Genomic DNA, 12,398 nt, shown 5'->3' with positions numbered 1-12,398 from the left:
AAATAAGATCACTTTCACAGGTACTAGGAGTCAGGGCTTCGGCAACTTTTGTGGGGAAATAATTCAGTCCATAGCATCCTATAAGGTCCTCTGTGCCCCTGCTTTTAGGTTCTTGGACCACATCTCCTGTCACTACCACCCTCAGCACACGCAAACACACACACACGCACACGTACACGCATGCACGCATGTGCCCCGAGGACCGTGCTCAGCAGCCCCGGTCAATCTTCGCCGTGACCCATGCTCGTGTTCGTTCCTGCCTTCGGGCCTTTGCACATACCATGCCCGCTGTCTGGATCTCTCTTCTCCATAAAAAAAGTGAAATCTCTCCCAGGAGAGCCGTCATTTCTCACTGGTATAATGAAGTCCGACAGAACATGACATAGGACCTTATGCTGAGACCCCTGAGAGAGGGGAGCTCTTTGTAGTTGAGAGAGGACTGGGAGTGGGTTGGGAGCACGGGGTGGTGCCCCACTTGTGCCCCCTCCAGGAATCTCAGGCAGTGCCTTAGCCCTCTGGGCCCCTCTGGGCCTCTTCATCTGAGTAATGATGGAAAATGCTGGACTTTGTGGTTAGCAAGTTCGTTTCAACTCCAACTCCTTTCACCGTTGAGGCTGCTTTCAAGTTGCATTTTTTCACTCAAGTCTTCAGGGCTGTGCCCGGTCTTTCGGCGGGGATCCTCCTGTCTACTCATGAATGGTTGCAAATGCTCAGGGTCATTTCAGTTCTAAGAACAGCAGCCTTCCCCTGAGCTGACCGGGCGGCCATCGGTAGGGTTGAGTTCAGTCTGCAGTCCTGCCCTTCCTTGGCTCCCCAAACCCAGTACTGAGTGCGGACCCTGTTTCTTAGGGCTGCTGAGGGAGGCGAGCCAACCCGTCCCGTGTACAGCAGCAGCCCCATGCCCTCATCTCTGGGCCTCAGCAAGAACGATGGCGCGTTATCTTCTCCGGCACCCTGTTGCCCACAGAGCTTCCCTCCGAGCTGGGAATAATAGAGCACACAACATGTCTTGGCCACTTTGCAAAATTAAGAGTCTGTTTTTACGGGAAGGGAAATACTCTTCTTTGTTTCAAAAATTGCAAATTTAATAAACTTTTCGAAGCTTGAGAGTTATATTGGAAAGAACCCAGCAGAGACAAAGGGTGGGTGCCAAAGTGAAGGTAAGTTTACAAAAATGTTTTAGGTTCTAGAAACCAGTGGTGCAGGAATAACAGGCACAGGGTGTTGCGTAATGTTTTCCACACAAATATTTACTGACTCCAAGGGCAATAGCAGTAAAATATCACCCCAGGGTGGAAGTCACCGCTGAGATCGGGCTGGACAGTCCGCGGATCTTTGTTTACCCAAAGGCGAACGCATTTGATGAATTAGCCTGGACTCTCCAAGGTGGGGTGTTGTACGTTTATTTGCTCTTATGGGGTGACTCCCCCTCCCCCCAGTCTGTGCCATAACTGCTGAGTGTCTGCTATTTATGGAGTCCGGTTTTTCCAGGAGAGAGCCAGCAGCTTGTAGAAACATGCAGGAATTACATAACGGTCCCACTTGTCTGAGGGGAGCTTTCTTCTCTGACAGCGGTCAGCACTGCTAGGGAGGGAAGTCAGAAGGCAAGAGGCAAGAGTGAGGTGTTTCTCTACAGACTTGCTTTACCTTGTTACCCAATTCTTGAAATTTAAAAAATTCTGTATTTAGTCTTTGGTCTGTTAAGAAGAAACAGTTCCCCCTTTCTTGCCTCACAGTGGTTTCGTTTCCAGTCCCTTGTGCCTCTGATGGATTCTTCTAGCTATACACTTTCTTGAAAGATGATTATCCAGCAGTCACTCCAAATACATTCTATAGTGAAGCTGAATTGATAGTGAAACCTCATGCTTTTAATTATTTATCCATATAGCTCGGTTGTCATCAAAATATGATGTATATTTCTACTGTTGGTGAGTTCCCTCACCTCCAGTGCTACTGGAAACTTAGATATAATCAGTTACTACCCAGCTAATTGGTAGGCTTCCAGTTAAGCTGGTGTTTTAATTTTACCTTCTGTCCCAAACACAGATCAATGGTAGAGGCAGTGTAAGTGCAGGGAAATTAAAACAACACACCAAAGACCATATCATGAAAAGAACTATGTGGGCCGGGAGTGGAAAGGAAGTGTAAAGTGGTGAGTGGAAACAGACCTGTGGTTCTTGTGGACTCGTGGCCCCAAGCAGTCAAGACTCATGAGAGTTCAGTTCCATAGAAGGTAGGGCCGAAATATCTTCCTTTTTACTGATCAGAAAGACCCACATTCACTGCTCCTTTGGGAATGGAAGCAGGAAAAAGCTGCTGCTGATCACGAACTGAAGGCGTTGTATAGATGAGGCTACTCGCCTGGGGGGGTGGGTGGAGGGCAGACACAACTATGTAGCCACAAATCACACGTTGGCTCAGTGATTGGAGCGTCAGTGTCCGTAGGGGGCTTCTGTGCGCTGTTGTCTGTACGAGATTTGGTTCTGGATTGGAGACGCTGGAGGGCTAGATGGAAGTAAACCACACTGTAGACACCGAGGGAAAGTGTCAGAGAAAAGGACAAACAAAGGGAGATGGGGAGAGAGAAACCAAACTGAGTCTGCAAAATGAAACTCCAAAGCACATGAAGAAACCTAATACCAATGGAGATGGTCAACAGAGTCAGCAGTTGAAAGTTGAATTCACTCCAGATGAAATCAAAATACAGGAACAGTCTGAAAAAGACTGTCACTGAGCTCTTTGGTGATCTAAATTGGTAAATAATATCCATGTAAAGAACTGGAAATTATAAAGCAGACATGGGCAGAAATATAGTCACAATAGGGGAGTCTTAAAAAGAACCAGTTACACAGCTTAAAAATCTTAAAACCCAGCGAAAAATAAGTAAACCACAAACAAGGGAAGAAAGAATTGTTGCCTTGAAGGTAGTGCGGAGGAAGTCAAGAGAATTAAAGCACGGAAAGTAGAAGGTTTGGGGAAAAGAGAAGAAAAGTAAGAAATGGTAAGGGCAGAGAAACAAGATATTAAATAAACTGTTTACTAAAACTTCAGAAAAAATGTCTATTCCTAGTATCAAGAGAAATAAATGAAAATGAATCCCATTTAAATACATAATAGCAAAGCTGCAGAAAGTCAAAGATGATAAGAAAATCTTAAGAGCTGTAAGACCTAAAAGACATATCAACTACTAACAACTTATTAACAGCTGAAGTTCCCAAAAAAGTAAAGAAATAATATCTTTAGAATACTATGGGGAAATCATGATCCACCTAGAGCTAACCTTGCGAAAATAATTGTTTTAAGTATGTGAAGGTCCATTTTTAGCCAAGTGATGAACTAGATATACTGAAGGCCCTTCTACTAAAAGATTCTGAAATACTGAGTAAAATATGTATTAAATAACTTGAAATGTAAAACTACACTTGTAAGAAAGTAAGATAAATCCTCAGACGTGAAAGAAAAAAGAAAGAAGGAGGAAAGGAAAGAAAGGAAGGGAGGGAGGGAGGAAGGAAGGAAGAAAAAGAAAAGAAACGAGCTATAGCATGGATCGAGCATAGTAACCTTGTATTTAAGTTAGGGCTTCCATAGGGGACAGTTGCCAATGGCACAAATCTAGACCTTTGGCTTTAACAGTTTTTTTCTGGAAACAGACAAGTCATTGGATCTCCAGGAAATAAGGAATGGAATGGAGATTCCCATATGAAGCCAGGATCTACCTCAGTGAAAAGACAAATTGGAAAAAAATCCACCCCGAAAAGGCAGATCTCAAGGAAAATTATCTGTCCTGGCTTTGCCTTTGAGTGGAAGGAATTAAAAAAGCCTCCCCTGTATCATGCTCAGTGAAAGAAGCCAGACACAGAAAAATGCTGTGTGATCTCATTATCTGTGTGCTCTGAAGTAGTCAAATTTACAGGAGCAGAGAGTAGCATGATGGCTGCTGGGGGCTGGGGGGAGGGGAAATGGGAGGTGATGGTCGAAGGGTGCAAAGTGACAGCTGTGCCAGACGAGCGAGTTCTGGGAAGCCATAGCATCACGCTTCTAGCTAGCAATGCTGTGTCATTGTATACTTCAAACTTGGTAAGAGGGTCGACCTTATTAACGGTGGGTGGTCTTACCACACCTAGAATAACAATAATGGTAACCATGATGATGCTGAAGAGTTAGAATAAGGATAGGGATGGAGGGAGACTTTGGGAGAGAATGGATGTGTTTATGGCCTGATGGGGCTGATGGATTTACGGGTGTCCTTACTCCCCAACTCACTGAGTAACATATGCACCTGTTCACATATCAGTCATATCTCAGTAAATTGGGTTTAAAAAAAGACTCCTCTGAGGATTTAAAAACCACAAATAGGGGGCGCCTGGGTGGCTCAGTGGGTTAAGCCTCTGCCTTCGGCTCAGGTCATGATTCTGGGATTGATCCCCGCATCGGGCTCTCTGCTCGGCGGGGAGCCTGCTTCTCCCTCTCTCTCTGCCTGCCTCTCTGCCTACTTGTGGTCTCTGTCTGTCAAATAAATAAATAAAATCTAAAAAAAACCCAAAACCCACACAAATAGCCCTTTATGGAGGGTCAGGGAGCCTTGCCCTACTGTGTTTCTAGAAGTGACCCCCTCACTTTGGTGCTACTTGTTTAATTTCCCCCCACAAACTGAGCTCCTAGCTGCCATTGCGAGTTTCCAATCCCGATCTCCGCTAGACCGGACAACTTTAGTCCATATAAGCACTGTGTTTCAGTTGATTTCTGGTTTACTGAGATGTTTGTTTCATATGGGAAAATAGCTTTACTCTTATGTCTTTCTTTAAGTGTCATTGCTGTTTTTTTCTTTCTTTCTTTCTTTCTTTCTTTCTTTCTTTCTTTCTTCCTTTCTTTTTTTGAAACAGAGAGGAATGAAAATATCTTGCTGTAGTCTCTGGCCTGACCCAACTACCACCATTTGCTTTTTGGGGGACGTTTATTCAGATTAAGAAAGTTCTGGATCATGATAGCTGTTGAAATTTATCAAATGTTTTTCTGCCTCTGTTGAAATGATCGCATGATTTCTCTCTTACGTTTTGTTAATATCATAAACACTGACTGATTTTCCAGGGTCGAAACAACTTTGCCTTCCTGGAAAAAACCCGAGTTGGTCATGATGTAATAATATTCTTTGTATACATCACTTCATTGTTAATATTTTGTTTAGGATTTTGACATCTGTGTTTATGAGTGACATTGACCTAAATGAGTTGGGAAAGTTTTCCCTCTTTTTACATTTTTCTGGAGAGTTTATGTAAGGTTGGAATTATTTATGCTTTAAATAATTCACCAAGGAAGGTATCTGACACTTGAGATTATTTTTTAAATATTTTGTAAATTTTTTAAAAAGATTTTGTTTATTTATTTGACAGAGATCAAGGGTAGGCACAGAGGTAGGGAAGCAGGCTCCCCGCTGAGCAGAGAGCCCGATACGGAGCTCGATCCCAGGACCCTGGGATCATGACCTGACCTGAAGGCAGAGGCTTTAACCCACTGAGCCACCCAGGTGCCCCTATTTTTTAAATATTTTAAATTACGAATTTAATTTAATAGCTATAGAGACTAGTCAGAGTTCTCTATATTTATGTGTTAGTTTTGATGATTTGGTTGTTGTAGGAATATTTTCAGTCTATGCAAATTTTTAAATTTATTGACATAGAGTGATTTTCATTACACATGTGTGCTCTTTATTTTTAATGCCTCTGAGATTCTCTCTTTAAGTCTTGATGCTGGTAATTTATGGTTCATCTTTTTTGTTCTTCATGAATCACCATGAATTTATTAATGTTATGAGTCTTTTGAAGAAACAACTTTTATTTTATTTTCTGGCTCATTCATATCTGTTCTCATATATTTTGTTCTTTTCTGCTTATTTTGTTTAATTTACTATATTTTTTTAACTTCTTGAAATGGATACCTAGATTATGATTTTCAGCGTTTCTTTTTACGATGTCCATTTAAGGCTATTGATTTTCTTGAAATCATGGCTTTAGCTACATTCCACAGATTTTAGCACTTCATATTTTTATTAACCTGCATTTTTAAAAAGCTATTTATTTCCATTGTGGTTTCTCCTTTGGCCCATGAGTAATTTAGATGATTATTGTGTAACTTCTAAATATTTGGGGATTGTCTAATATACTTCCACCGTGGTCAGAAAACGTACCGTATTAATCAGCTCAAATTGTAATAGCGATATATCGTAGATTGGGTAGATTAAACAACAAAATTTATTTTCTCACTGAGAAGGCTGAAAAGTCCAAGATCAAGGTGCCAGCTGGGCACAGTTTCTGAGGAGAGCTCTCTTCTTGGCTTGCAGACATCGGCATTTTCTCTGTGTCCTCTTACTGGCACGAAGAGAGAGGAAGCTCTCTGGTTTCTATTCTGATAAGGGCACTAATCTTCTCATGAGGGCCCCAGCTTCATGACCTCATCTAACCCTGATTACCTCCTAAAGTCCCAAATACCGGCATGCTGGAGATGAGGGCTTCAGTATAATAATTTGGGGAGGGATTCAACCGTTCAGTTCATAGCACATACTGGGTAGTCTTTTAATCCCTTGATTAACTTGCTTCTGTTTTACTTAGGATTTATACTTCTCTCCTATTTAAGATTTAAACTATACCATTACATGTAAAAAAAATTTTTTTTATATATATTTGTCAGTTTTGTGTTCAAGGTTTTTCCTAGCTTCATGATGCATTAAAATGCTTTCTTCTTTTTCACTTTCGAACTTTTTAAAATGACATGGGAATTCACCTGTTTCTTGCAAATTTGTGGGAACTTAACCACAAAGTTAATAGGATCTAGTCTCTCTCTCTTTTTAAAGATTTGATTTATTTATTTGACAGAGAGAGAGATCACAGGTAGGCAGAGAGGCAGACGGGGGGGGGGGCGGGAAGCGGGCTCCCTGCTGAACAGAGAGCCCGATGTGGGGCTCGATCCCAGGACCCTGAGATCATGACCTGAGCTGAAGGCAGAGGCTTAACCCACTGAGCCACCCAGGCACCCCAGGATCTAGTCTCTTTCTGGAATAAGAACTTTTTATAATTTCCTAAAAAGTTATTTGCTTTAATCAAGGTTTTCAAGTGTGTTCGTTTTTTATATTCTTTTTTAAAAAGATTTATTTATTTGAGAGAGAGAGAGAGAAAACACAGGAGCCAGGAGAGACATAGGGAGAGGGAGAGAGAGAATCCCCACTGACTGTGGAGCCTGACATGGGGCTTCATCCCATGACCCTGAGATCATGACCTGAAGCAAAATCAAGAGTCAGCTGCTTAACAGACTGAGCCACCCAGGTGCCCCAATTTTTATACTCTTATTAAGGTTTACCTTAATATATCAGGGGCTTAGACAAGTATTTTATAGCCTTTAAAAATTTTTATTATGTATCCTTCCATTTTTCTTGTATGTAGGAGCTGTACTTCATACCTATTTATGCTTTTTATTCAGTCTTCATACTTGAATGATTATTTTGTCTTCATTGTGAACTTTTGTCCTCGTAAGTGATAAATTTTAAATTTTTGTCCCTTTTATTTGTCTCGAATATTTTTCATTTTTAAATTTTTCCTCTTATTTACACAAGTAAAATATGTTTATTATGGACAATTAAAAACCAAAAAATCTGCAAGTCACCTTTAGATTAGCACTATTTTTTTCAAAGAACTAACTTTTTCTAATAAATGTTTATTTTAAGAAAAATCAGGGGGAAATACTGGCAAGAATGAAGAAAATAAAAATCCTATCACTTAGAGATCATCACTGTTAACATCTGGATGTATAATTATGCAGACTTCTTTCTGCATTTATAAATGCATAAAACAATATTATATGGCATTTTTATCTGTTTTCTAATAAAAATGTCAAATTTATTTCTATGTCAGTAACTATACTTCTACTTTGTTTCTTAATGGTTGTTAGCATTGTGCCACATGAGTATACAGTTATTTATTTTACCCCTTATTGCAGAGCGCTTTGACTATTTCCTTCCAGTTTGTAAAATTTAATTTAAATTTTTTTTTTGCTATTATAAATTCTTGGAGCAAACATCCTTTTATGTCAATTTTAAGCATTTTGAAATTGTTTCCTTGTGAGCTGGCTCTACGGTAACTAGTTAAAAATCCATGTTTACTAGTAATTATATACCCACATGTTAAGTTAACTATAATGTACAGCTTTCCACTCATCAGATGGGCAGAGATATGGTCCAGTACTGGTGTAAGGGTAGAAGCCAGGCACTCTCACATGCTTCTACTGGGAGTGTGAATTGGGAGACTCTTCCTTGAATGCAATTTGGAAATATATATCAAACAGCTACCCTGGTTTTTCATTTTTGCAGATGTTTCATGAGAAAACCTGATTTTTTCCAAGATCTTATTGGAAAGGAATCACGACTATATATACGTGTTGTGAATCCAATCCTAACAGAGAAGAATTTTCTTAGGGATATTCCAAATAATGAATCCAGGTGCCCTGAAAATTTCCTGAAGTGTGCTTTTAAGCATTTAAAATTTCTTTTGACACCAATATAAATCATCCTTGTCTTGGGGCTCTACTTAAAACCAAACCCAAGCTTTTACTATGGGTAGATGGTGGGGCTCTAGAATGGGCAGAACTCTGCTTCTCTTGTACTCTGGGCTTTCCCAGATGGGTAGAACCTTTGAACACTTTCCCGACATTTCTGGCCTCTCAGTGTTAGGTTTCTGTGTTTTCATCACATCTAGCGGTGGGGCTGCTGTAGCCCTCGGGTCTGCACGTGAGTGTCCCGAGAACTGGAAATCTCGTACCCTCTGCATGTGGTCTCACGGGCCCCTTCGACTTCCCCTGTTGTGTTTTGGTGCAGGTGGCACACGGGCTCTTGGGGCCCCTGCTCGGCTACCTGCGGTGTGGGAATCCAGACCCGAGAGGTGTACTGCCTGCACCCTGGGGAGTCCCCGGCCCCCGCCGCGGAATGTGGAGACGAAAAGCCGCATGCCCTCCAGGCGTGCAATCAGTTTGACTGCCCGCCGAGCTGGCACATTGAAGAGTGGCAACAGGTAATATGGTGGCCTGGGTGCCCCCCCCCCCCACCGCTGCTATGACCGTAGAGCCCTGACCCCCTCCTCTGCCTTCTCAGTGCTCCAGGACGTGTGGTGGGGGAACTCAGAATCGAAGAGTCACCTGCCGGCAGCTGCTAACCGATGGCAGCTTTTTGAATCTCTCCGATGAGTTGTGCCAAGGACCCAAGGCTTCTTCCCACAAGTCCTGTGCCAGAACGGACTGCCCTCCCCAGATCACTGTGGGAGACTGGTCGAAGGTAAGGGCCATTCCCCACCTCACAGTCCGTCCCCTTTTTGCCCCGTCTTTGCTTCAGACTCCCCAAGATGATCCAGAAGCACGTGATGGGGGTACGTGACCTGGCAGTGGGGGCGGAGAGGCAAGCTGACATCACGAATCATCTCGACAAATAGGAAAGGGCAGTTGCTGACATCACCGAACTTCCCGAGCCCTGCGTTCCGTGCTGGGCGCAGTCAGACCCTCTTACTCTCATGGCATCCTACAGCCCTACAAGGGCGCCGGAAGCAGACATCAGGTCTGTGTCTTCTCGCTGGCCTTTTCGCGTGGAGACGGGTGGCGCTTCCACGCCCTGCCCTCTCTTTCTGGGAACAGGGAATGTGCAGTTGCTGACTACGTGTCATCCAAGTGGCGTGTCCGCCCGTGCTCGCCTTTGTGTCTTTGCTCGTGTCCTCGCTCTCAAATCCCGGATCCGGGTCTGAGCGTCCCTCTTCTGCGAAATCTTTCATCTCCTAAAACCGTGTAGCATTTCCCAGCTTTAACTCATAATGACCCAAATTTTTATTGTGTTTCATTGGGGAGCTACTTCCTGAATGTGTGTATGGTTTTCCTGTCTGGCTTAGAGAGTCCGGGCGGCCGGTGGCCATGAGATCTCTGACAGGTCCTGGAGCTCTGACAGGCTCCGAACAGGTAAATATTCTTCCCCAAGAGTCTTTTACAAGGACAAGCAGATCACTCATTAGGAACATTTTTGCAGGGCTAGGGTGTCTGGGTGGCTCAGTCGGTTAAGCATCCAACTCTCAGTTTTGGCTCAGGTCACGATCTCAGGGTTGTAAGATCGAGCCCGCGGGGGCTCCGCGCTCAGTGGGGAGTCTGCTTGCGATTCTCTTTCTCTCTCTGCCCCTTCCACTCGTGCTCTCTTTCTCTCCCTAAAATGAATAAAAAAATAAATAAATCTTTAAAAGAAGAAGAAGAAGAAGAAGAAGAAGTCTTTGTCAAGGAGAAGCGAGAGGAGACAGAAGAGAAGAGATGACCCATGTGAGCTGGGCTGGACCTCAGGCTAATTGGTTTCCTAGGCAACCACTGGGCAGGGCACGAGCGACTTAGCTGTCACCCCCAGAGATCAACCCCAGCACAGTCAAGACCTCGTCCCCTGTCCCAGCCAAAGCTGCATCTCTAGAAATCCCCTGTCCAGGAGGCCGGGTGGGCGCGCGCACACGCTCAGGAAAGCCCAGCCAGCCTCAGCCTTTGAAAGCAAAAGCCAGTAACCAGACTCAGGCCCAGTCAGGCACACGTTGGGTTTCAGCTTTTCTCCTGCTCGTTGAAATTTCCTGTCCTTGCAGACTCGCTTTGTTTTGGCAGAGGCTCCTTTGCCAAACTGCCCCCCTCTCCAGAGGTTTCTGCCAGACGAGTCCTCCTGCCACGGGCTGGCTCGCTCGGGGGCGGCCATCCGTCTTGCGGTGCTGGATAAGGCCTCTGGATGTTGGAACCGGCCACTGACCCTGGACAGAGAGAGGCTGAGGAGCCGTGCCAGAATTCCCAATTTTCACCGAGCCAGACCTCTCCGCCTGCAGCTGGGAGCGTCCCCTTTGCCGACACTAGGTCTATTCATGGCATGTTTGGGCTTTGTTCATGCGTTGGCTCCTTCGTTTTTCGATCTGAACTCAGTTTTGGGCGAGAAGAAGCCTTCGATTCTTAGCGCTGCATTTCAAGTTCTGAGAAGGGAGCACTGACTCCTCTACGGGGCGGTCTTCCCAAACGGTGGACTTCTGGGAGCCACGGACCCCTTGCAGCCTGTTCTGGGGCCCCATGCCTTGACGGAAATCCAGTAAAATCATTCCTCCTCCTTTACTCTGTGCTTTGATGGAGGCTTTGACCATCTTGTCTACCTTTATCACCTTCCTTCGTGATGTTTCTTGGTGTTTTTTATTTTTCCTCTTTACTTAACTGCATCTTGTCGACTGGTTTGTCTTCTGCAGATCTCCAAAAAGCTCAGTATTTGACCAGATAGATATTTGATGCGTAGACTGCATTCTTCTCCTCCACAGCTGATTCTATGTCCTGACCTCTTCTCTGACTTCTCTAGGTAATTCTCTATCTCCACCAGCAGTCTCTAACCTTCTGTTCAGTATAGCACCCCTGCTCTCCAAGCAGCGGGTGTCTCCCAGCTGGGAAACCCAAGAGACAACCTCTTCGTTCCCACCTGGCCCCCCACCTCACTCCCTGTCTCTGTCCATACGCCACCATCTCTCCAACGCTTGTGGTCATCTCTGACTGCTTCAGCTCCTGTGTTCAGTTTCTGACACCTGCTGACTCTTCAGTTCTTGAAATTTATCCATATGCTAAGTAAAAAGAAGATCTGTTTCATGAGAAATTTTTATGAAGAAGAGTTCAAGGTATGTCCCGGACACGCGGATTTATAAATATGGCATTCTGATTTCCAGTAGGCTTACTGATTATGACTCACGAGAATGAGAGTGGGCCGGAGCCCATCAGTACTGGCTTGTAAGAACTGACTGTAGTCTCTCACCTCGTGCTCAGGGACATCAGGTTGATAGCTTGAAATCAGCCGTGATGGGAACATTGACAGCACAGACATCGGCAAATGTTACAGTTAGTGTTGCCTCCCCAAGAGCTTGGGTCTCACACACACACGCGCACACACACATGCACACACACGCACACACGCTCCTATTGGTAAGACAGTTCCAGCTCGCTGATGGTCACTTACAATGGAGATGATCTCAAGAAGTTCCAGGGTGTGGACTCCTCTTCAAGTCTAAGAACCTTGGTTGGGCTCCTCCAAGGTGTGTTTTATCTTCATCTCCATAATTGGCGGTCGGTAGAGCGAGGAAACATGTGGCCCCTCTGAGCCCTCGCTGAGACTCCTGTCTGTCCGTCTTACCCTGAGAGGCTTAGCTCGGTCTCGATCCAGGTTGATAGATCCAAGTGCATCAGGTGTTCCTTCCGTGAAGAAAAGCATATTCGGCTCTGCAGGTTTATCCTAACATCTTCCTTTTATTTTTTTATTTTGTAGTATTAATTTTGAGTTTCTTAATATTAATAATCTTGTAGATAACCACTCTTCTACTTGAATAATAATGTCT

The 12,398-nt window shown here is 44.1% G+C and overlaps 1 protein-coding gene across 1 annotated transcript in view; it reads left to right on the top strand.

Moving 5' to 3' along the window:
• The window catches only part of ADAMTSL3 (ADAMTS like 3), a 336,362-nt gene that overhangs the window by 238,819 nt on the left and 85,145 nt on the right, over positions 1–12,398 (top strand). The window contains exons 18-19 of the mRNA XM_080807956.1: positions 8,861–9,053; positions 9,134–9,313. Coding sequence (XP_080664082.1) covers positions 8,861–9,053; positions 9,134–9,313 — 373 coding nt within the window. The remainder of the gene's footprint in view (positions 1–8,860; positions 9,054–9,133; positions 9,314–12,398) is intronic.

Source organism: Martes martes (assembly GCF_963455335.1).
Source record: "Martes martes genome assembly, chromosome: 7".
Lineage (NCBI taxonomy): Eukaryota > Metazoa > Chordata > Mammalia > Carnivora > Mustelidae > Martes > Martes martes.
This window is presented reverse-complemented; position numbering and strand designations above follow the sequence as displayed.